The sequence below is a fragment of the Pogoniulus pusillus genome, chromosome 7, assembly GCF_015220805.1.
Source record: "Pogoniulus pusillus isolate bPogPus1 chromosome 7, bPogPus1.pri, whole genome shotgun sequence".
Classification (NCBI taxonomy): Eukaryota; Metazoa; Chordata; class Aves; order Piciformes; family Lybiidae; genus Pogoniulus; species Pogoniulus pusillus.
The window spans coordinates 15,165,277-15,191,515 of NC_087270.1; the positions used below are offsets into that span (position 1 = coordinate 15,165,277).

Here is a 26,239-nt window from a genome sequence, read left to right on the forward strand (position 1 = left end):
CAAAAAATTATTTAGAAATAGCTTCCTGGTGTGTCTGGAAATACATCTGTATTTCATCTTATAATGGAACAAACATGGCAAAGTTCAAACACAGGAATCAGCTATATAGATGATGTGTTCATTATAGGTACAAATTAGGAAGCTCCTTTGAGATCAGCCTGTTCAGAAGGCCACTGTCAGGTCAGATTTACCCTAAAGCAGATTCTTTTTACAGAACCTGGAAGTAACATACTTCTCTTAGATACTCAGCTTTTGTTCAATTAAACTTATATTGTGTTTTGCTTTTTAATTTCAGAGAAAAACCCAGACTTAGGGTTGTATGTTTACAACATTTGAAAATGCCATGCTACAGTGTCACACTTGGTGAAAACTGACATGTGCCACTGCTATCACAGTTTCTATTGCTGAAACAAGGCTCCTAAGTCTGAGCTGCACTGAGCCTGGTTCCCCTGCAGCTCTACACCAGCAACAGGACATTACACTCTACTCACTTCTGAATAGAGCAGACGCAGCATAGCTGTCTCTTATTCTTCCCACCCCAGCTGGAACTCACATGGCAATAAAGCAGCGCTACAACTGTGCAGAACTAATGCTCAGCATAAGAAGGATCTGAAAAGATTTTCTATGAAGAACTGGAAGAGAAAGGAGTGTGGAGTGGTCTAGAAAGGAAAAACTGAGAGATAAGGTGAGGCTTTTCCAAGGAGAGGGGAGTGAAATGGGAAGGGGAAAGCAAGAGGAAAACAAGAAATTAATAGTAAGATTATATAGTAGAAAGACATGAAGAAGAAAAGGTCTTTAGCTATACATGTATGCATATACATATCTGTTTTGGACTTTGATACTGATTTCCTTTGGGACCTTAGAAGAAGCATAACTTTTTCATGTGCATATGTAAATTGAAGACAGAAACAGTTCCAACTCTCAAGAAAGTGTCAGCAGTTCCAGCTACTTGGAAGGAAATACTGCGGCTTACATAGGCTATATCTATACCAGAACAACTACTAATGTTTTTGTGTTAAAAGTGGGTAGTGAAAGTAATCAATGCAAAAGCTTAAACAGTTTATTGTGGCAAGCCAGGCTGAGGAAAGAATACACAAAATCCTGTATTTTCTTCTCCAAGAAGTTAGTAAAAACCTCAAAAGCCTTAAGAGTTTATTCTAGTTAGAAGGCAGAGCTGGCAATGGAGCTGTGTATTCTCTCCAAGTAGTTCTGATCATCTGTAAAAAGCAGATGAAGCTCCATTTCTCTGAAGACAGCAGGACTCAACAAGAAGCACGTTTTTTGCTCAGATTCCAAGACCCCTTCCCAGTAAGGGCTTAAGCCTGTAAGTCTCCTGTTTGGGATTTTTATGTGACCCGAACACTTGGCCTTGCTTTTCCTCTCTCCTATCCTCAGACAGGAAGATGCCTGCACTCAATTAATTCCACTTATTAACGTGGTAAATGTATCAGTCCCCAGAAATACATCTTAGTGCTACTTGTCCTCAGTCCTGTTTACTTTTGGATTAAAACTATGAAATGTTTTGCCCCTTCTGAAGCACAGATGCTAGGACAATTCCTAGACTCAACACTCATAGCTGTTTGTTCATGGTGTTGCCATCTTTCTTAAAAATGAACAAATTATAAAATATCAAATTTATATTGCATCATGTATCTTGTTTCTTTTTTTCACCGTTGTCCTCTGATACTTGAAATATCTCATTAAAGTCTAAGTTTCTTGGAGCATTGTGAGTCAATAAAAAATCCACCTCTTATTCTGAAAGATTGTAAACTTTCCCACTAAGATGAAAAGTCAGAAAACAGAAAATAATAGAAATCCAGGAGATACAATTAAAACCCTAAAAAGCATTCTTAACCATTTTGAGTCAATGCTAAAACACTGCAGAAGCAGATATGTAGTTTTGAACATGTGAGACTGACAGTTAAAGGTTAAATTTTCCAGTTACAGAGAATTCATGTGACAGATGAGATACTTACAGCTACTCATCAGCAACACGCATATAGGAGCTGTGTCCTTGACTATCAGAAAGCTACAATAACACTTTACCTAGTAGAAATGGAAATTCCACCACTTTACCATAAGTCCACAATATAGATACTAAGTCTTGTAACAGTCCTTATAGAAGATCTTATTCAGGCTAGAAAATATTCTCAGATAGTGGAATACAGCAAGAAACTGCTATATAAAAGAGACCTTTACCTGCCATTAGACACAACAGATATTCCATCACCAAGAATCAAAATTCTGCAGTCTTGGAGAGCCTCAATGAAAAACTCACTGAGACTGAAAATATCCCTATCCCAGTGAAGATAATTTTGTTGAAAAAACTCTGTTTGACATTCAGTTGAGGTTCCTTCCGAACTCATCTGAAGAGCCAAACACTCTAAAGAGATGAGATACAAACCATATTTTTCTATGTTTTTGTAGAATGACAAAGGTCTTGTTGACAGAATTGCTTGGAAGAATCTTCTAAAAGACTGGGATAAATGTCAAATCAGCAAAGAGTAATTTGAGAGGCCATATTTATAGGAGATGAGTGGAGTACAAAGCAGTTCGGGGAGTCTAACAATTTAATCTATTAGGAAAATGTGACAGAACATAGGGAGTAAATGTTCCTCATAATTTGCTATAATGTTAAAAAGGCTGCCAAACATACTTTAAGCAACATGGGTTCCAAGAAGACTTCTGAAGTTCTAAGTGTTATGGGATTTGCATAACACTTCCAAAACTTTTCAAACATTCATCTTTATATCTGAAGAATTCTCAACATGTGTAGAAAAGAGAAAGTTATGAAACGCACTGACTGGCTTCTTATCACCTTGACTTAAATAGGTTTGCAAAGACTTTGGCCCAAATGTCAGCATGATAGAAATGGTATTTTGGGGAAAAAAAGTATCCTATTCACTCTATTGATGAACCACCAGATAACTAATTTCATCTTTTCTTCCTGTGCAGACCTCCAAACAATACCACTCTGAAATCTGGCTGACCTATTTAAAAATATCATCTTGGAATCTGATTTCCATTTTCACACAACAAGAGAACAACGTAACAGGAAAGAAAGTAAGAAAGCAGAAGTGAAAGGAGGAAGACCCAAGCATTCAGTTCTGAGTTTTGTTCCTACAGTACACAGTGAGGAATTTCCCATTGAATTCAATGAACTGGGCCTTCAAGAGGGGAAAAGAAAAAGAAAACAGAATAGCACTTAGGCTGGTAATGTAACTTGTGGTTGCACAATGTATGAAGATTAAAAGAAAGTGAATTAAGTATTTTATCTAGAAGATATAAGACTTTTCAGACCTTTGACAATGTTCTGCAAGTAGAAGCTGTGGGTAAAACAGTTACCTTCCCTTTATTTAATAAACTAAGTTTTCATGCCACTAGACCAAACAGGACTTTGAGTATTATAGAAACCTTGATTAAATTCAAATTATGCTAGATATTCTGTTCTTTATATTGTAATTTTTTCAGAGAATTTGTTCAAAATTACAGAAAAATGACAAATCATTAATAATGACATTCCTTAAATGACAGATTTAACAAGGAATAAAACTAGAGGAGGAGGAGAAAGCAAAAAACTTGACAGAATTTCCACTTCATTAAAAAAAATAAACTGTCTCTAACTATGAAAACCTATTTTTGTAGTGAGTTGGAATATTATACATCTATCACACAAAATACACTTCTATGAATTAAAATTAAATGTGCAGATATGTTTTAAACATGTTTCTGAAAATCTGGAAATCATCTGGTATGTCACTACCTTCCTGGGCTACAGACAGTGCTGCAGTCTACTTCAGAAACACCAAGAAAATGCATGCCAATAGAGGATTGTTAGCTTGCTGCTTTCCTTGGAAGTCAAGGGTTTAATTAAGAAACCACACAAACCACAACAAACAGAACAAAACCTCAAACAGACATTTTGTGGAGGGGAAAAAAAAAATCTTATGAATGCTCATTATACACCTTGAATAGGCATCTGCAAAACAGATGCAGATTTCATGAAAATCTAAATATTGGTAAAGGTGAATGCATTTGGTTCTCTTTAGTTCTTCATTCTTCTACCAAATATGTGTTACGTCATCAGGCTAATTGTCTCTGCTACCTCACTGAAGCAGAAATCTGACATTTATTTGGACTGTATTTAAACCCCAGGAGCATCTTCAGTATTGTGATCATACCAGTAAAGGGATGTGCTTGTACTCTATTTTCAATTTCTTTCTCTTTCAAAGCAGTAGAAGTTTTTTTTCACGGTTGTTTGAGGGTTTTTTTGCCTGCTTTTTACGATAGTCCATAGGCTCCAGCTTGGAGCAGACAAAAGACTTGCGCTTGTAGTAGTTTGAAGCACAAAGTACAAAGCTTTTGCTTTCTTTGCAAAATTGCAAAATCCTCAAGTGACCTCACAGGTGAGCATCATGTGTCACTCATAGGGCAGTCCATCACATAGCCATTCATAGCATGTTATAAGATGGAAAGTTTTTTTCCCCAAAAAGCCTTGAAAGCATGTTGTGTGCCTCAACAGCAACTAGTAAAAAAGAATAATAACAAGCTAAACTCTTGGACTTTTCAACACTTTTCTGTATTTCTGCCTCATGCTTTTGTTTTTTTCTGACTCACTCAAGTGTTTGCATGAAAATCATACATACAAACACATAAGTATTTATGGGTTTTTACTGTGCACTTTCAACTAGCCTTTTGCTATTTTCCTTTTACAACCAATTAATCAAAACCACTCTGAGCTGTAAAGAGGAAATAATGTCAGGTTCTGACATATGTTTTGCATACATGCTGTATTTATTATAATGGTTTCACTGGAAAGCTGGAAAGAAAAGCCACAAATATTTAGTTTATCCACTGCACCTTAAGAATATATCTAAAGGAAGCCTCAGGAAAAGTCAATGAAAAAGTCATTCTAAACATTGAATACAAAGTTCCTTGAAGTAACAGAAGTCTCCAACACTTCTTCCAGAAAGAATAAATGCTAGGTTCTTTCCTTAGTCTCTTTCACTTCTCTTTTAACAGTCTCTTTAAATCTGGAATGTAAAATATCTCTTACTCTTTTCCCACTTTTACTACACTTGGATGTCCTTTGCCTTCTGATTCCTGGATTTCACTGTCCAAAGCAGAAGCTGAATGACTATCACTAGAACCACTCTGCAGAGGCTGAGCCTGTGTCTTTATCAGAGTGATTATTGTTTGCAATAGTCTCATTAAATTGTTTTATCCCCAACTACAGAGTTCAACAGCGATATGTTTTTTATGCTTTCTCTGCTTAGAAGTGGCCTCTCTGTCTAACCCATAAACCTCTTCCTTCTTTACTTATATATTTTTTTAATGAAAAACTGTATTATGCCAGCATTTTTTTCTTTTTCTTCCAGGGGAAAAAAAAAACAACACCAGAAAACCTCTCCTTGCTATAATAAATTTAAAAATCAAGTTACCCTTGAACTTTACCAAACAACCTTGTAAAAAACATCCCAATCTAGCTGATGAAAAGAACATAAATCTTTTAATACTTAGGCACTTCCTTAAGTGCTGCCTTTTCTAATTGAAAACTCTAATGACTTTTTCATCAGCCTGTGTCACACACTTGCATGACAGCAACATTCAGCATCCGCAACACAGTGTCATCTAGAGTAGTGTGGCTGAGAAGGATAGAGCTCAACTGAGGCAGTGAATTCCTCAGAGGACTGCACAGTCCATCGTGAAGCTCATCAGGAATCACAAGAAGAGCTCCATTAAGGCTCTTAGCACTAAGCAGCAGGTTGCTCATGACAATAACTGCTCACTAAAGGAGATGAGAGAAAACATGGGAGCAGGAGGGTTTCGGCAAGGTAACTTTTCTGCCATGGACTGACAAGTTTTTGTTCAGTGTACTAAGACACTCTAGAGAGGTCATTCTCAAATGAAATCAAAGGTGATGGGGGCAGTTACCAAGCATACACTCTTATTTAATCAGTATGATCAAGTTAAAGCCTTGCACTAGATAAATTCAAAAGTATCATAGTAATGAGGAATCAAAAAATATCTAGTAGTGCCCAAGGAGTGTGCTTGAAATTATCTTAATCTTCCTTTTGACAAAAAAATAAGCCTGTAACAGTACAGAAGAACTGGAGACAAGAAATATGTCCCAAGACATTGAAATTAATCTCACACATTTAGAGCCTGTTCTGGGTAAACTTGAGGCAGGCAGTTTCCAGGCAGCTCAGGACAGCTAACTTACAACTTAGCAAAGCATGATGCTTAAAGCATGTCAGGATGCAACAGCAGTGAGGCAGAAAACTGCCAAAAGCAGAGAGCAACAGCAGGTATGAATACAACAGCAGAGCATGTTGTGTTACCTGATCATCTCTTTTTTATCAGTGTAGCCTGAGACTAATTGGTCTTTGGGCACAGAATAGCCAATCAGAATGGCAGTTAGCCAAGCTTGACCATTATTAGGGGAAGCCATAGGCTTGCTTTACCCAAATTTGGGAAAAACACAGGGCTTGCACAAGGCAGGCAGAAGCAAGTGTGTGTCCCCTGTTTACCACAGGATGTAAGCAGGAGCAAAACAAGTGTGGGCAAGCCAGGGTCCTTAGACTCAATGGCTGCAGGTTCTTTGTCCTCTTTCCCGTAGTTGCTTCTCCCCAAAACAGAAGGAGGGCGAGCACAAAAACAAGTCTGGGCAAGCCAGGACATGTATAAGCTTATTTTGGCCTATTCAGGGCTGCCGTGACAGACCATGTCAGATGTTATCAAGCATTTATTAACCTAAGATCATCTTGCAGACAGTGAGTTCATCACCAGCAATCCCAAACCTGTGCTATCTGTTGCTTTGAACAATTAAACCATTTGACTGTTTAAGTTTCTGAGACTGTGCCAGCACAAGTCCTTATTGGGGCACTGGAAATAGAGAGAAAAACCTTAATTTTGCCAAATAGTTCCAGTAAGAGTCCTGGACTCTGAGACAGACAGACACAGAGATCTTAGCTATTATGTCACAGTCACATCTACGTTGGCTGCATGATCGTCTCTTCACAAGCCTTGTGAACAAACTTACAAGTAACTTCTTTATAGAGTTTCTGTCATCTATTTGAATAGGAGATGTAACTCCATTTTCTTTATGCATATTATCTCTCTCCTTTGAATTCAGGTGCCACACACTCCTTAAGAGCAGGGTCAGCTCTTAGAGAAAAAGTGCGAGCCTGTATTCTCACTCTGAAGGGGCTGCTACCTGTACGGTTATACTGTTGTTGTTTTACACATGGCTCTTCTAAGGTTTTTAATGGTCTCAGAAGTATGTAAATACAATATAATATAACTTTATACAGTGATGCTGCATATAACTGTAGCATAACTAAAGCTACTACTTTCCCCTTACATTGTTGCATGCCCACCTCTTTCAGGAACATATCCACATGCCTACCAAAATCTTTCACCAAAATTCCTAGGATGATACTTATTTTCTAGTACCCTTTCCTCAATAATTAAGTATCAGGTGCTAAACCGAGCCACACTGAAAGGACTCATTGGGGAAGACTTGTAGAATCATAGAGCTGCTGAGGTTGGGAGACCTTTGAGATCACCAAGACCAGATGCTACCCTAGAGCTTGCAATCCCACCACTGCTGTTAGGGCACTACCACTAAACCGTGTCCCTAAGCACCACATCCATGTGTCTTTTATATTTAATTGCTTACTGTATGTACACAGGCAGTGGTGTAACAGCAGGAAAAGGAAAGTGTGGAGGTCTTGCCTGCTCCAGCCCCACAGAGACAGGAAGAGAACTATGTGCACATGGGCCTCTTTTCCCAGGTAGAAGCAACAAGGCAGGAGAGAACAGTTTCAAGTTACTCCAGGAAAGGTTTAGGTTGGATATAATGAAAAATTTCTACACTGAAAAGTTTGTCAAACCCTGGAAGAAGCTGCCTAGGGAAATGGTGGAGTCACTATCCTTGAAAGTATTAAAAAGACATGTAGATGTGCTGCTTATGGACATGGTTTAGTGGTGGACTTAGCAGCGCTGGGTTAATGGTTGGACTTCATGATCTTAAGGGACTTGGCCAAAGTAAATGATTCTATTCTGTGTGGACTGAGATAGATAATTAGAGTTTAATGACCTCTTGATTAATTTGCTGTTGACATTCAGTCAGAGGAGACAGCAGAACAGGAAAGAGAGTCATAATCAAAGGCTCTCTCAGGAGATTTTCTAGAGTTTCATGTGTACATAAACAAAGTTAGCACATACCTTCAATGCTTATGCTAAACAGCTGCTTCATTATTTATGCAAAAAGCAGCAGCATATGAAGAGCAGAATTCTTGGAAGGATTTTTTTTTTTCATTTCCTAAAAACATGCCTCTGAATTCCTGCAAGCAATATTTATATATTTAAGGGATTTTATCAAATGCTTTCCTATGGCAATCTACTTTCCACAAAGCTTCAGCTGATAAATCACTCAACTACAGTAGGCCATGGCCGTGATATAATGACAGTGTCATGGACAGACACTTATGCAAGGCAATAAGGCAGTTTTGCCTTACACAAATAGAAAAACATAGAGTAAACTCAGCTGAATTTCTAGTTATTTCAGTTACAGCACTTTATTTTGGAGTTCCTTTTATCTTCTTGGTGTAATTTTCCAAGGGGTCCTTGGCACTGTTTGCAAACACTGTACTCACCACAACAAGCTTTGTGTACCTGTCAGAGACTGAGACAAACAACATGTCCCAACATCTCAGAAAAACTTGTTTTGAGCTGAATTTCTGAGAAATGCTAAGTGGGCATCTTGTTTACACTCACCATCCCAAAAGTCCACCTACATGAGCTCAGATCCCCAAGAGCTAATATGCAATGACTGGACAAGAGAGTAACCAGGGGAATGTAAAGTGAGCTCACGGATGCTGCCTTGAGATAGCCTGCCTGACTGCTCAGTTTGCATGAACCAAAAGACCACATTCTGGACCACCACATCTGGAACTGAGCTCATGTCACCTGGCACACATAGGAGAAGAAAGCTTCCTGTTGTGGAGGGTGATGCTAATTCTGACCCAACTGCAGTCTAGCAGTTTCTGGTTTATCAGCAGTGGTGATCATTTCAGAGAGATCAGCTGGACAAGGGGAGCTCAACCCTGGAAACCCCTGACACCACTGGACAGTGGGCTTGGCTAAATAAATTGTTCCTGCAAAATGCTAAGTGATTCTTAGAAGAACATGCATATTCAATAAGGCTGCCAGGTAAAAGAAGAGAAGCCTCAACCTGCAGACTGAATATTTGTGTCAGTTTGGGAAATCACCCAGACTAGACTCATCTGGCTGGAAATTAAGGAATGAAGTTTATATTTACAGCCTAGCACAATATACAAACAGATATTTACAATACATACAGCTATAGACAGAAATATACAAAGTAAAGGTAATATAGAAACACAACACTCCTCCCAGGAACCAGAGTCCCCAGGAGGGGTTCCCAACCACCCTTCTATGCTCGTTCCACCCCTCTACCTTATCCCAGACTTCGCCATATATATAAGGTGAGTTTGGAGAATCAGGCAGGGGGGGTTAGAAAGCAGAAGGATTAGCTACACAGAAAGCAGTGTAGGAAGTACAGGCACCAGCAGCAACAGAGAGCCACTGTGTTATCTATGTTTATGTCTTTGTTTTTATACATCTCAGCAAGCCTATGAGTGAAGTAGACATCACCATTGTTTCCTTTTCACAGCCTATAATCTAATTCTTCTCACCAAAATATTCCAGGTAGCCTCAAACTAGTACAACATTCCCCACCCACTAATGGACTTTAGGGATGTCAAATCACTCCAAGGTGGCCTCTCTTCTCTCTGCTTGGGGGAGTATTTCTTTCTTTTCTTTTTCTTTTCTCCCCTGCTTCTCTTACTCTCTTCTCTCTCCCCGGGGGAGTATTTCTTTCTTTTCTTTTTCTTTTCTCCCCTGCTTCTCTTACTCTCTTCTCTCTCCCCATCCCTAAGTAGTGTGAATGCAATAAAGCTAGCCTATGTGTTTGCCACTGTTTGTGCCTTAATTCTGTGACTGAGAATCTGAAGCTCCCATACCTGTAATTCCACCAGACTGGGACAATACCATTGGCGGTGCTGCTGAGAAGTTCCTTGTGTAATCAAAGAATTCAAAGATGGTCTAGACAACTGCTTGCCAGAGCTGTCTGCCCTAAATTCCCATAGCAATCTCCTTCCTACCCAAGCCACCTAACCTACAGGTCACTTCACAACATGGGCTGCATATTTAGGAAAAATATCATCTTGCATTAACTAATTACCCACTCCATTCCAGGGAGCTTCTGAAAACAGGCTGTGATAACACAGGACAAAAAGATTCAGTCCTAACAAAGGTCTATGGATGCCACCATTATGTAGAACTGCTATACTGTAGATTAATGTGATCAGAAAAAAAAAAAAAAGAAAAGAGCAATAAAATTGGCAGACATTCAACAACAAACTATTCCCACTTGGCCTAAATTCAATTATTTAAAAAAAATATAGTTACCAAAATGAAATAACAGTCTTGAAATTTTATGCAACATTTTCATAGACCTTCAAACTTTAACTTGCATATATGGCACAATTCCATGAACAACCTAAAAGCCTTCATTAGATGTGGTACATCACAAGAATCTACATATTACCAAAGGTATCAAATCTCCAATAAAGAAAACACAGTGCATTATACCATAATGCACAAAGAAATCGGGTATTTCACATCAAAGCTTTCTATAATCAAAGTCCTTTTATTATCTTATGCAACCTGCAGACTCTCCTGTCTGTGCTGGTTGAATAGCAATGCTAGAGATCTGAATCTGTCCTTGTTTCACTTTTTCTTCTAAACTATGGATATATGAACCACCTGATTGTTTTCCCTTGTCATGTCTAGGTTTGTTGAACAGTTGTGGAGTATAACTGACTTCTTTTTGAGTGAATGAAGCAAGGCAAATTTTGGAATGAATGCAAATACACCTAGAAAAGTATTTCTTGGTGAGTTCTAGGATACTGACACTGTTAATCTGAGTTGCCCTTTTCAGCTCTGCCCATCAAGCATTACTAAAAACCAACCCTGCAATATATCTAAAGGGTGAGTAAATATGATCCATGTATTACTGATGATGTGAAGAGAAGCTGAATGTAATGACCTGCTCACTTAATGACAGCACTGGCAGAGCAACCAGTAGTGTCCTGATTTCCTGCTCCCCTCCCTTCTTAGGCTTCAAGAGGAAACTGAAATGTCAGCAAATGAGAACTATTGTAAGCTACTGCTCAACAGGCCAAAAGTCCTTTTAATCTTCCTGTATGGAAGTGTGCTAGTTTGAAGCAGGCTAGAATGTTTTGGTGAGAAAAAGTAGATAATTGGCTGTGAAAAGGAAAACAACAGTGATGTCTCCTTCCCTCACAGTCTCGCTGAGAGGCATGGGAACAAGAAGGGTAAACACTAGATAACACTCTCGCCATGTTGTCTTCACTTTCGGGCTCAGCTTTGACTGAGCTGCATCTCCCTAACTTCTCCTGCCACTCACCTTTGCTTCTTAACCTCTTGGCTGAACCTCTTTTCTTCCTTAGGACTGGGGTAAGGTTGAGAGGGGCAGGGGGAAGGTGCAGGGGTGGTTGAGAGCCCCTCCTGGGGACTCAGGTTTCTGGGAGGGGAGTTGTGTTTCTGTATTGTTTTTCACCTTGTATATTTCTGTCTATAACTGTATATACTGCAAATATCTGCTTGTATATTGTGCTAGCTGTAAATAAACAGCTTCATTTATATTCCCAGAACCGGCTGAGTCTAGTCTGGGTACCTTCTAAAGTGGGGGGGGTGGGGAAAACCCAAACCACCACAGGAAGGAACAGCTCATGGCTTTCACACAACCTTTGATGCCCTATTTGCAACTTTGAGCGATGACTACTGTAATTTGTCCTGGTGCCCATCCCCTGTATTGCTCACAAATTCAGTTTTACTATTATGTCTATATGATACCTTAAATATTGGCAATATTGTCTCCATTCGGCAGTTAAAGCAAGTATGGGGTGTACTGTAGTAAAACAAACAGCTGTACCATACACAGAATAGTTCAGGCCTCCAAATGAAATACTGAAATGAATCTCTGCAGTGCATCTAGCTTTATTGAGCAGAGAGATGAGTTCATGAAGACTATATACACAGAAGCATTATTTTTTGATGGAAGTATAGTACTTAGCTTTTAGGAAAGCAGTGCTGACCGGTTTTCCTGTGCTCTGTTTGTAAGTACCATGTACCCAGCTGTCCCTTTTACACAGCTTTACATATCATTCTATGTATTATTTATACTTGGAAAAGGCAAAGCCACACAGGAGTCATATCAGCTATGTAGTTAATCTGCTGATGCTATTGCGTCAAAGGTATTTTTGCTTATTCAGCAGTCTTGTGACCTACCAAAATCAATTAAAAAAAAAGTTTAAACCAAAAGTGTTGTGATAGCTCCCCCCATATATATATTATAGCTTTATGCTGATTTAATGGCCTGTGACTTTTAAACTGGTTGCTTTTAAAACAGTTGCACATAGTTGTCCCTACTACATTTGACAGTGCTTTTGTGATAAGTCTGGAATTAGTGTACTTACATTCAAGGAAATTAAGGCAGAATGCCCAACTTTTTAACTATATTCCATTAATAGGCATTCTTCATCTTTTTCCTTTCAAATGTATGAAAGCTTGAAAGACTTAAACCAGGTTTAGTTTAATAAGAGAAAATAAGAAGCCTGCCACACAGAAAATTACTAGATTATGCTCAGTTTAGGGGTTTCACTTTTCTGTTTTGCCTCAGGCTTTTGGGACATTAAGGCCATGTTATAAATCCTGGTCAGTGCTTTTTTCCTAAAGAGCAGAAATGAGAGTTTATTAGCATCACAGTGGTTGCCTCAATAATGACAAAACAGTTGCTCATTACTGTTCATTAGATTCATATTAGATTCATTTGCAGTAGCAATACATCTTCTATTCATCCCCGATTGCAAAACAACAGATACTATTTGACACCTGCTGCAGTAAAGAAACCATTAGAAAGTAATAATGCAAATAGGAATGTGATGGACAGGCTTAGTCTTTTGTCTCTGATGGGTCTAAAATTTCCCATTTAATATAGAATTTATATAGGATAAATACCACAGCAGGCAATCACCTTCTTTGAATCGTATGTGCTCCAAGAAAATATCACACACACACACTGAAGCAAATATGAGCAGACAGACAAACAAGCAAATCAACAGTACCACATGTGGTATGCTATGCAAGCAGGAATACATGTGAATTGTTTTGTTGATACTCCCAATATAAAAATATGGTTACAAATGTTGAAAATTGCAGGAAAATGCAGGAAGTCACATTTTTATCAAAATATTAAGTCAACAAGTTAACAGATCTAATTTCCTCCATAAACTTCCATGACAAAGTGAGCCCAGGATGTTGCTGAAATGAAACTTACTGTGCTCGAGCAGTGAATAACCATTATTATATTGCTATACTTTGGAAGTACAAAACTAATAATGGTGCTTATATGGGCTGAAATCTCTCTTCCTGGAAAATCCTATGGGAAAATCAAAATTTTCTCAAAAGCCAGCAGCTCTTGCCTTTTCTCCTGCACAAGTGATAAAACTTTACTCAAGTATACTTCTCATAGCCAAGTAGAGAAAGATTAGTTTGATTCCAAAATTAAGCCCTGCATATCCTAAAGAAGTTCACATTCGATGTCCTCAGCACTACCTTTCAAGGTATTTCTGATGTTATTTCTCAGGGTATGAAACAAATAACCCCTTTCTATCCTTTGCCCAGCTCCTAATTAATTTATCAAATTAATTCCCTACCACTTACTGTTTATAGAAACACATTTCTGAGTTTCTACCCTTCAATGCACCTAATATCTGTAAAACCACACAATGTTACTTACTCTGCCTCGAGAAAGAAATTTTTCCTCAACTTCTTTTCAAATCTACTTCTCAATGAACCACTTTCCAACAGGAGTCCCCTTTCAACTCAATTCAGTAATAACCTAGCTCTTCTTACCTCAGCTGAAATGAACATGGTCATTGCCCTCTGCATCCATTGGCAGAGATAATATTCATGGCACTTAAGGAATACACAGGATAGGAAAGATGAATTTTCAATGACAGACCACTAAACACATATTCTGAATTTCAAAAGTCTTTCTTTCCATACAACCTAGAACCAGGCCTTACTTCTCTTCAGACTTCTCACGTGATGTTAGAAGCCCAGGGTTGTTCTGTGAATCGTCCCTTTTTCCTTCAAAGTAGTAGTCCCAAGAAGTATAGCCTCAAGTTTCATATTAAGACATTCTGTTCTGTTTCTCTTACAACAATACTCCAGGGCCTCACAACATCATATTCATCGGCAAATTGTACAAGGACATTTCTATTTTGCCTTTGTTGCTTGTGAAATTAGTGCTACCTAATGAAACAGGTCTTGTGGGTAGATCCTTAGGAAAATAGTAACCTCTTTGTCATTTGCTATTTCCCTTCCCAGTCTATTACTCCTTATCTGTTTCTACATTCGTTCCATATTTTAAAACTTACTCACACATTCTCCAGCCTTTATTAATAATTTCCAGTGTGATTCTGCATTAAGTGCCTTGAAGTCCAAATGAACTGGTTTTATCACACTTCTCTTGTCTAGCAAATAGTTCTTATAGCAAAGTTAGCTCAGTAGGATGCAAAGCAATACTGCATTTCATTCCATTTCCCATTTGTCTTCATGGGCTGTTATTATTCTTTCTTTTTCAAATCACTTCTAAAGCTGCAAATTGTTGGGGTCACACTACCAGATTTTTAGTTGCTCAAATCACTTTCCATTGTTAATTGTAAGTATTTTATGTACGGCAATATGTCATACTAGACACATTTATTTTCCTCGGGGTCTGTAAACTATGGAATGGAAGTTGCCATCTTCCCTCTTGACTTATGTCACCGAACCATATTAAAAAAAGACTGCTCATAAAACAGCATTTATAAAAGGCACATCAGCATTCCCTCTCTAAGTGGGCACTGTGGCCTCTAGAAACCATACAGTATTATTTAAAAGTTATTTCAGTGCATGATCTCTTATCCCTTCTCTCTACAAAACAGACTTCGATGAAAAGTTATAAACAATTACTCAACAAGGAACATTTTAAAACAAAAGATGTGTCTTGGTTCAGCCAACCATTAGAACAGCAGTACTAAGCCTGGATTTTCAAGAGAGACTATAAACACCAAAAAAAGAAGGGAAAGTAACACAAACAGGGCAATGCTCCACTTGAATAAGTGAACTGTTTTGAAGAATCACCTGTGAAGAAAATTACCAGCATGATACACTACCCCATTAGATGCTTTACACAATCTATTTGCCATTTCACCACTGTTTTTAATTAAAGAAAAAAGGCGCATAAAACCCAACAACAAATAACCAAATTGACCAAAACCAAGCAAACATATCCCAAAGCCAAAAAAACCAAACCCAAAGCACAATGATTCATTAAAACTAAAGGCTCCCCGAAGTCTCTGGGGAAAGAGACATCAGCACCCTGCATCTTTCTTTCTGGGTGGTATCTGAGAAGTAACAATGCAAATATATTATATATTAATATTGTATGGTCAGGGCTACTTTCTATTAGTATGCTATTAATACAACAACCTTTGCACTACATTTAAAGATCATGAAATCAATATTTGCTCTGAAGTCAGAGGAAAAAAAAAATCAATCTTATGACAAAATTAGTCATATTTAATATTTCCTATCATAATAATTAAGTTTATATATTAAAAGTACCATTGATATCTGAATGATGAATGTTGTGGCAGATGAGTTCCCTTCTCAAACAACTTTATGTATAATCTTAGAAGTGAAAAGACTTAAATGATTATGTGCACCTTTTCACATGCATTGCTGTACAGGAAAAAGCAAGCCAGTCTTTCCTGCAGACCAAGAACAGTGGTGTGCTACTGATAGTATTCTTGTAATTTCTCCATTTCCCAGACAGCCTTTGAGAAGACTCAGGGTCTAACTAATAACCAGCACAGAATCTTAGAAATCTTCCTCCTGCTTTTTTAGACCAGAGTATCTTTACTTTTATGCCTAGGATAAAGTGTACAAGAACATCAGTGGAGACAAATTTCTTATTTTCATTGGAAGGCTGAAATAATCTGAACTTCATTCAAATTTTGTGTATTTCACATATGCTTTTGCAGGGGGAAGCCTGAATTAAATGCAGCTTGAAACAATGAAAGAGCATACATTTGAGCTGCCTATATAGGAAACCAGTTCTAATGCATCACACATCCCATGATAAAATACAGCTAATGTTCACCACCAGGTAACAGACATGGCAATAATACATAAGCAGTAAGTCTCACCTGAGAATCTCCATGCCCTAAAGTAAGCCACACGGACTGCTTCAGATGGACAAAGTTAAATAGATATGAAATTATTTGTAGAAGGTTAGTCAGTAGTAGAACCAGGATTAGGATTCCTGGAATTACTCCTGTAAGAAAAATCATTCTCTGTGTTCTTCTCTGCCCTAACTAGTAGACATTCTGCTTCCCTCACCCATATGGTCCATTTGCACAACAACAATAAACTTAGATTATCTCTTTGCACATTTCTGAAAGTAAATAAATATGGATAAGAAAACACTTTTTCTTCAGTACTCATAAATAATTGCTTTCCAAAGGTATGAGCAATAAAACCTCTGACAGAAAGAGATAAGGAACACAGCCAGGGTCTGAGTGTCTTTTCAGTTACAGTGAGTGGGAGTCACAGTTACTAGAAGTAACATCACATCCTAACAGCAATTACACTGATGACAGAGGAGGAACAGACCTGGTGAGAGGAATCCTGGCCCTAACTAGACAGACAGATTCTATAGTTATTCAAAAACCAGACATCACTTCTTCCCTATTTCATAGCTTTCGGTGCTTCTGATACCAGAGGGTTTGACCTCATTGTATTAACCCCCTTTTTCTGCTTAGCTTAGGATGCAGAATCAGTTACACATTTTCATGTTATCTGTAAGTAAGGTAAGTGTTAAAAGGAGACCGGATAGACAAGTTACAGAAGCTCAAGCAGCCTCTCTGAAGTGTGGAAGTCAGTCATTCAGGATACTTGACACTAAAGCAAACGTCACTTATTGCCTTGTCATGTCCCATACTTAAATAGAACTTTTCAAATAATTGTTTTGCAGTATCACATTCAAGATGAAAGTTCTGAGATATCTTTTGTATTCTTGTATTTTCGTAAAAAGACTTTTCTTTAAAGCACTAATTTCTTGCCTGCTTTTAAATAAATCTCACCTGTTTTCTTCTGCTCTGTTTAGCATTTTAAAATGCCTTAATACTTTGAATTTATTCTGAGATGCAGAATACAAGAACTGTTTATGTGGCAAACCTTAATCAGTCAGGAAGCTGGTAAATTATGTTTTCATGCCATCCATATTGAGTGTCCATTACTCCTGGACATAGCACATTAACTGACTCATTAGCTACTTCAAACCATATGGACTTAGGTTTGGGTGGGTTACTCCGATAATATCCTGAGGTGAGTTTCCTAATTATTGTAATTATGCGATCTCAATCATGGGGCTGGTCACACAAAATAGAGTCAAGAGTCTTTAAAATGGGTGTCAATGCACCTAGACAATGACTGAGTTGAGCAACATGCCCCCTGGATGTTGGAGATCCCTTGATACTGCGAAAAGTAATTACTTTAAAAGTTCTAAGGAACTGGCAGCGAGCACAGTGACAACTGAATAAGCATGACAAGAGCATGGGATTCTGCACAGACTTACCAACATGAATATGCTTCTCAGCTGGAAAGCTGGCTGAAACTTGATGTCTCGCTGTCAATAGTCTTAATACAGAGATGTTACATCTCTAGTGCAAATTTAGCCATGGTATTTTAAGCAACGGAGATCTGGAGCAGAGAGAGGGGAATTAAATCTGGAAGAGCTGAAATGTCAGTGCTAAATACCACAAAAGTGTCACAATGCAACAGTGAGAAACTACAAGTACTTTAGTGAATTTAGGGGGGTTTATGTATGTGATAACTGCAGGACTTAATATAATGGACTAAAATCTTTTACACACAAGCCTAGGTTTGAGCAAGGAGAAAGGAAACACTGAAATAAAGGGGATATTGACCAAAGGTGTAGTGGTTTAAACCAAATACAGAAACAAAGAAATTGACCTAAAGGTGTAGTGTTTCAAAACAAAGACAGAAACAAACATAGCCTCAGGACAGAGATAAAAATAGTTTGCTGTGTTATTAAGTACTTAAAACTCTCTCACTACTTGAGAATCTCTCCACAGTTTAAAATGCAACCCAGGAGAACATAGCACAGTTGTTGTCAGCTTCTGGAAATTAGGATGATTAGGAATAGAGTGCTGTTTCTGAGACACGTTACACTGAAAAATCCCTGTCCTAAAAGGCCTATTAGATGTCCTGGCTTGCCTCACCCTTCTGCTGATGGGGGAAGCAAGGAGAGGAGGAAAACAAAGGCTTGGGCCATTATCTCCCCTCCGAAAGTGATAAACGGGTACTCACTGGTGTTTAGGTACTTGTTGGTTTCTTGCCCAAATAACGGTGAGCAAGCCCTGGTTTCACCTAATGCGGTCAGTTTCGCAAATGCCATTTTGATTGGTGAATCTCTGTGGCCAAAGGAGCCATTGCACTCAGGCAAAGAATAAAAATTGAGCTAAGTTGCAAGCAGTTGAGCCGCCTCTGCCTCATTGCTTTTGGACAGTGTGTCCTGCTCTGCCTCATGCTTCAGACCAGCTTAGCCCCGATATTTTGGGCTTGAACTACTGGGAAATTTAAGTGCCTCAAGTTTCCCAGGAGAAGTGCTTCACAATGTGGCAGGAAGTGCCACCAACATCGTGGTCTCTGCACATCTGCAAGAGATCCTGCCTGCATCTCTGCAAACTTCGGTGCCAAGAGGAACGAGGATCAGGCCAGAGATCATCTGCCTCTTTCCCAGCACCCTGGGAAGATCTAAAAGCCTTTCAAGGGTTGAGCAGTTCAACACTGCCACAAAGGAGCCAGGGACCATCTTGACATTGCTACCCCACCGCAGTGAGTAGCACAGACGTTCCCTAGGGCTCCAGGCTACCTATTCGTAAGTGGGGCAAAGCCATTTTGTGGCTAAACTTTCCCAAATGTTCTGATTCTCCTAAGTGAATGAACTGCCCATAAGCATTCTTGTGAAGCTTTTCCCAACCAAATTAGAACCTGAATTTAACTAATTAGTACATAGTTGTGGGTGGGGCTTTCCAGAAATAAAATTAACTACATATTTTGTGATTCCTGCCTTGTTAATTGTGTCAACTAAATCATGCACCTTCTGGGCTTACTTCTAACTTGTAAGTACGTCTTGGGTAGCTAGAAATCCAAAAGCCCAGATATCTATAACATTAGTCCCCTCAAATGTACAGCTAGATAGAAGAACCATCTGTTCAAAAGTTACATGGGTATGTATCTGCAAGTCATTGCACAGCAATTTACATTCATATTGTCACCTTGGCGTCATGGAGGGCACATAGGCCCAACATAGGCTTATACATGTTCTGCCTTGCCTGGACATGTTTACCTATCTGCCATACCAGAGGTAAGGCGGGAAACGGACACAAAGGGGACACAAAAGACCTGGCACCATAAAGTCTGGCCTGCCCAGGGCCCAGGTTGTGTAAGGGCGTTGTATAAGCCCACAGGCCTAGCTTATGGCCCACCGGGTGCAAGGCCCATGCTCTTCCCATATTTGGGGGAGCCAGGCCTGCAGACCCTTCCTAATTTGGTATGTGTTGGCCGACTGCCAAAGCCGATTGGATAATATCGTGGCCAAAGGACCATTAATCTCGGCCCACATCTGATAAACAGGAGAATACAGGTAAACAAGAGGCTCACCTCCCCCTGCCTGCTCGCTGCCTGCTGCTGCTACCTTTGTTTGCCGCTGCTATCGCTTTACGTGCTTCTGTGAGCTGCGACACTTTGCATCGTAATCAGGCCTGAATACAGGTAACGACCCAGCGGACGACCGCCGCGGGTTCCTGGCCGGCCTGGGAGCTGCCGACCCCGCTGCTACACAGCACCCCGTCGGATTATCTCCAGCCTGTTGCCCAGCCGGCAGACTATCTGACGACCTCCTGAGAGCCGTGGCAGACTCCTCTCGTGCCCGTGGACCATCCTCGGGCGGCGTGCCCCAATTTGGACTGAAGTGGCAACAAGCCACATGGCAGCAGCCACACAGGTGAAGCCTCACCCACGCGGCTTTCACCAGACAGCTATTCCTGCCTATGCTCTTGGAACGCAGATATTAGGGCTTCCGACCAGCGAGTGTCTGAACTCTCTTAATTCAAGCTGCTTAAAGAATTTGATTAACCTTACCAGCGGCACTTCATGCGGTAAGATTCTCTAATTAGAAACATTGCCAAAAACCTCTTCCAAATCGTATAATTTGATTGTATATAGACATTCTGCAGAAATAGTTCTAACAACCGCATCACAGAACTTGTGTGGGTTAGTTGTATGTAAGTTTGGGGAACTTTTCTTTGTGTATATTAATACATTATTTAATGATTTTTACATCGGCCTCATTGCATTTCACCCCAAACCCAGGTTAAAATCGAATCGCCTCCTTAACACTTGGACCCAGAGTAGTCACAGAACAACATAAAAAACCATATAGCACAGCAATCTTCTGTTTCAGTAATACAACTGAATACAACTTGCAACAATTCTACCAAAAAGCTTAAGACTTCCTCATGCATTCTGCATCAGTAAGTGCATAGCAAGCAAAATAAATGAACAAACCCCTGAGGACAGAAGAGTCACACCACACCAAGCATCCACATAAACTTCTTCCACCACATACAATATATAAGGAGAAAATGTCCACCTGAGCTGCATGATTTGTCATTAGAGTAGTTTGTGGTCTTCAGCTATTTGCACCAGTGAGCCATTAGGTAGTAAGGTAATAGTAATTTGGTAGCATTTTCAACTGCCATGCTGGCAGGATTTGTATATTCTTATTAGTGTACTTCAGTCATTAAAGTACTCTTATTTTACTTTTCTCCTGTAAGAATTCTTGAATTTGGAACTAATGGTGGTTATATTACATTGACGAGAAATTGCTTCCATCATAATTAGGCTTTCCTGGAAAAAAACCAAAAAAGTGCAACCAAACAACAAACAAAACACACACACTTGTACCTACAATTATTTTGGCTATTCATCCTGCTTAGATCACAGCCCCAGACTGTGAATCTGAAGCAACTGTGAAGAGGCAGTAAAGGCTTTAACCCGAATAAATGAAGCTCGTGTTTACTGGAAAGGTTGCTAATTGGCTGCTGATAAGCAGAGGCCAAAACAGCGCTGTCTCCAGTTGAGCCCAAAGGGGAAAACAAGTTCCCTTAGTCCTACCACAGAGGGATGTCCTGTTTACAGAGAAAAAGGGCCTGCTATCAAGTTCTAATTTGATTAGAGCTTCTCTGAAGTAAAGTTTTTGATCTTGGTTGATTTTTTTTTTTGCATAGTCTAGAACAAAGCTAGGTTAAAAAATGTGTGATATTTCTGTGTATTTTTGTAAGACTAGTAGTTGTGGTTGTTTGTTAATAAGGATTCGAGTTTCAGCTTAAGATTTGTTTGTTTGGGGGGGGGGGGTGTTTATTTTTGTGTTTGAGGTTTTTTTTCCTTGATTTTTTTTTTATTAGCAGATCATATTCCTGTGAGCATTTTTAAATGCTTGTGATGAATGACAAAAGCTTTAAAATCTTTACTCTCATGTCTATTTTTTTCTCTGAAAAAAAAAAATCTACCCAACACCAAAAGCCTAAATAAGCCTCTTATTTTCCAAGACAAGGAGTGTGTGTATCTTAAATCTGCACAAGTTGTGAAGGAGCTTCATGATACCAAAGATGACTGAGCTTTCAAATACTCTTATTTGGATGAAACTGAAGCTGTAAACTTGCAATTTCTCTGCTAGTAGAACAAGGAAGTTTTAATCTGTAAAGAGAAGACTTTAAATCTCAGCTACCTGTTGTATGAGTTATTAGCTCATAATGACTACTTTTATAGTAGTGTTTTCTGATGACTTCACTTCTCAGAACTGCATGAGCGTGGGTTTATTTTTGGGGCACTCTTATCCTTGCTCATGAAGAAAAAGCACTAGATAAGCTCAAAATAACTTACACTTATGAATGATGAAGTTTTGTATTGAATCTCAACTTTTCATTAAACCGACTTATTCCACTAACTTCCTGACATTAAGGTGTTCTCATAGATTTTGCGGGAACAGAAGGGAATTTAACGCCTTTAAAATACACTACCTAAACTGGTTAGAAGCACCTATCTTTTTTTCTTCTTTTTCTTTATCCTGTATCCTTGTATTCATTCATACTTAATCTGCTTTTTTTTTTCTTTTACTTCACACAACTTCTACAACTGTTAAGTCAACTGTTGATTGTCAGGGGAGCAGAGTTCGCGCCCGCAGGGCTGAGGACGAGCCGCGCGGTACATCCGCCTCGCTGAGGGGAACAGGTCCGCTGAGGAAGGCGCAGGGCGGGGCGCCGGCGGGCTGAGTTCGAGTCCTGGCGGGGGTTGGGTTGGCCCTTCCCCGCCCCGGGGATTGCCGAGGAAAGACGACGGCTTGTCTCCTCCTCTTGCGCTGGGCCGGCGCTAGCTGCCTGGGCCCGGCCTGCGGGGAGTTCCGGCTGAGAAGTTCGTAGCTAGTGGCGAAGGGAGGCCGCGGGGGCCCTGGGCAGGTGGGTGCTGCTGGGCGCGGGCTGCTTCTTACCCACGTCTCCTCGGTTGTTGGAGGGGAATCCGCAGCGAGCGAAGGGCCCTGGCCTGCTGCTAAACTGAAAGGCCCCAGGGCGGGGTAGAGCCTCCCGGAGCCTGAGTGCCGCTCTGAATGCGATCGTCGGTGGAGGCCTTGAAGAGCTGAGGTCCTGCTTGGTTGCTTGTTGGGTAAAGGAACGAGAAAGGATTTTCTGACCAAGATCAACTTTTTCTCTACTTTTTTTCCCTCTTAAAGGTGCGATGCCGCCTAAGGGTCGCGTCAGAAGCAAGCTACCAGTTCCTCTTCCAAGAGACATGATCCTGAAAGACACCGAAGGAAAAAGCTGGAGACTGGGAAGTCAGATCGGCCAGGGAGGTTTTGGCTTGATCTATTTAGGTGAAATACTGGTGGTGATTCAGAGGGTGACTTGTAAAACTGTTTGTAGTTTTCTGATGTAAATAAGACTGAATGGGTTTAAGAAGGTACTGTTGTTTACATGCTGGTGTTTATTCGCGTTGAAGTATGATGGTTTCTGACCTTCAGAGCAGGCTGCTGGGTGTCCCTGTTCAGCGTTGCTGATAGTGCAGCATGATCTCCGTTGGCTGGCTGGTCTAGTTTGCAGGCTCCTAGAGCGCTTTTATGGAACTTGGGTGGAGTAGGCAAGGTCAGAGGCTGCCGAAGAGCACTGGCATGTGATGTACTTTAAAGTAATGGCAACGCTTTCATTACCGGCTGCTTTGGACATATGTGAGTTTTATGCTTTGGAGTATTCTTTGGGTTACTGGTTACTGGAGATGTTCTGTCTAAGACTAAATCGGTTTTCATCCAAAAAATGTTATGGTAATAATAGCCGTCTGTTGCCACTGAGAGGTGGGCACGTTGTCCTTCTTTTCCTCAAGCCTAGAGGATTTTCTTCAGGAGAAGCTGTTGCATTTCACTCTAGTGTTTTGTAAAGAATGGTTTTGAAAGGCAGTTTGTAAAACGTTCTGGGTCAGTGGAGAGAATATAACGTGTTACTATTGTTGGTCTGAATGGAAAAGCAAGTCAGGTTTTCAAGATGGTATTATCAGTTTGGTTAGGTTTCTTTTTGTATGTACAGCACACAGGCATGTATGTATAGCCTGTATAGCATACAGGCATGCTAGTCCACAGTGGCTGTTAGGGACTAAAATGAGCTTGTACCAAGACAGCAGTAAAGAATTATCTAGAAGCACTCTAGTATGTTCCTTCTGGCACGATGATCTTTTTAAGTTAGAGGTGTGGTACATCTCTACTTGCAGTCTTAATGCTTAAAACTTGATAAGCAAGTCACTCAATGTAAATTGACTCCCTTTTTATGAATAAATGAGTTATACTGGTATTTGTTTTTTAAGCCTTTTGGTTTTGTGTAGTTCTGTCATGGAAAATAAAATTTTGTTTCCCATATGTGTTGTTACCTTTTTGTTGTCGTTGGTGCTTTTTTTCTCAGTGGATGTCTTGTTGATGTTTTCTTCATGTTGAGTGATATATCAGGAAAGAATCTGTTAATCCATGGTTATGTAGTATAAGCTTTCTATTTAAGTTGATCTCCAGATATTTATAATGACATAAGTTTTCATTAGAACAGGCCTTATGTGTCATGTGCTTTCTCCATTCTTCTGGCTTTAGCAGCTCCTTTCAAGTATGCAGAGCTGTACTAGACTGCATAAGATTTCATGGAGCTGAAGGAGTTGTCTAACAGTGTCAAACACCTGCTGTAGAGAGAAAAAGTGCGTGTTTTCCACAGAACTTAGTGTCTGCTGGTTTTGTACTTGCAAGCATAAATGTAGCACTTCTACCTTGGTGACCTATTATTTACTGTGATTTTTTTTTCCACATCTGTCTGGCTGTCTCGTGGTGCTTGTCTACTTTTTGGCTGTTCAGCACCGTTTTATATTGTACTGAAGTGTTCTTCCTCTCCCTCCATTACGGTTAATCACAATGGCTACTGAAGACTCATGTTTCATTTCATGCCACCGCCTCTCTGTTTACTTCATGAAAAAGCAGACACTGAAAAACCTGAAGAAAACAGGTGGTGTATATGTTTGCAAGTAGTTTGGTGTAGCAGAAGTGAATTAAGTAAATGGCATCATTTGGTGTGTATAGCCCTATGTCTACCCTTTATATGAGTTGAGGGGTTTTGGTGTTTGTTGTGGTGCTGTTTTTTTTTTAACTCTGGATTACATTTGATGTGGTTTGCTGCACCGAGTTTCCTCACCAAGTTCACAGTTAGAGGCTGTCTGAAGGAACTGTTTTGAATCACTTTGTTACTGTTAGTAGTTGGAGGGCATCTGATAGGTTCCTGTAGTGGAGTTTCTTTGATATCCTCTGGAATTCATGTAGTTCACACATATGTAAGTGCTCTGCAGATTGAACCAGTAGGCATGATGGAGAGGTTTCAGCTAACTAGTTACAGAGAAGTCCAAGGCTAGCACACTTACAGAATATTTCTTTTCCTTTTTATGTTATAGTATATTATTACTTTCTTCAGTTGGTTATGTTTAAGGGATACTGTGCATAGAGCATGTATGAGATGTTATGAAAAGAAAACAGTCCTTAGCAAAAGCTAAGAAGTGAAGTTTAAAGTATTTTTTGATATTTCTATAAAAGGATAAAAGAAAGGAAAACAGACTTTCAGAAGGCTCCCATTGGAGAAGAGGGACTGATGAAACTGGAGATGCAGTACAGAAAGCAAGATTTTTGGTGGATGTTATTTTTCCAGGTGTAGGCAAAAAAATACACTCTTGACCACTCAGAACAAAGCTCTATGGTTTGCTGGTGCAGTAAAAGCACACTGGACCTTGCTGTTAGTACAGCATGTGGGATTCAATGAATTTTGTGCAGATTTCATTATCTTTCTTCCTGAAGACGCAGAACACTGAGGTGATTTCATATGTTGTGATATATATTGCAGTTTGGTTTTCACTGAACTGAGTTGCAAATCAGTCAGTGGATTAGTTGAGAATGAGAATATAGTCTGGGACCCTTGGTACTGCTATTCTCTCTGTTTTAATAAGTGACAGCATGGCTGAAGAAATATATCTGCCCCTGTTATGATGGTATCAGTGTTCATTTAATCTCTCAAAAAGGGTGTTGAATATTATGTGTAGCAATGAAGTGAAAGCTTAGTAATTCTTGTACCTGATCTCACCATTAAAAGAGGAAATGGTCAAGGATTATCCTCAAGTATTGACACTAACGGAAGCTTTCTTGCTGAGTCCACCTCTTTATGTCTGATACGTACTAAGGTTGGACTTGATGATCTTGAATGTCTTTTCCAACCTGATTAATTCTGTGATTATGTAAAGTATACTGTTCAGTAGCTTTTTGTGAATTTAATCTGACAAAAGATTTCAGCTGAGAGTCAACAATAGTAGATGATGAGCCTTTGAGAATAAGATGTGGATGCTTGGTGCTGAGAGGCACCTTTCATTCTCT

General features: G+C 39.5%; 1 protein-coding gene across 10 annotated transcripts in view; it reads left to right on the top strand.

Moving 5' to 3' along the window:
- Positions 1 to 19,866: 19,866 nt before the first annotated feature.
- The window catches only part of VRK2 (VRK serine/threonine kinase 2), a 64,931-nt gene continuing 58,558 nt past the window's right edge, over positions 19,867 to 26,239 (top strand). For 2 of the 10 annotated variants that reach the window (XR_010302805.1, XR_010302806.1), the window contains exons 1-2: positions 19,867 to 20,408; positions 23,039 to 23,179. Coding sequence is in view for 8 of the 10 variants with exons in the window: in XM_064146049.1 (XP_064002119.1) it covers positions 20,237 to 20,408; positions 23,039 to 23,179 (313 nt within the window). In the remaining 2 variants the exon portion in view is untranslated. Of the gene's footprint in view, positions 20,409 to 21,351; positions 21,500 to 22,454; positions 22,543 to 22,608; positions 22,767 to 23,038; positions 23,180 to 26,239 lie in introns of those variants that run through there. The other 8 variants (XM_064146043.1, XM_064146048.1, XM_064146051.1 and 5 more) reach the window with 7 other exon arrangements.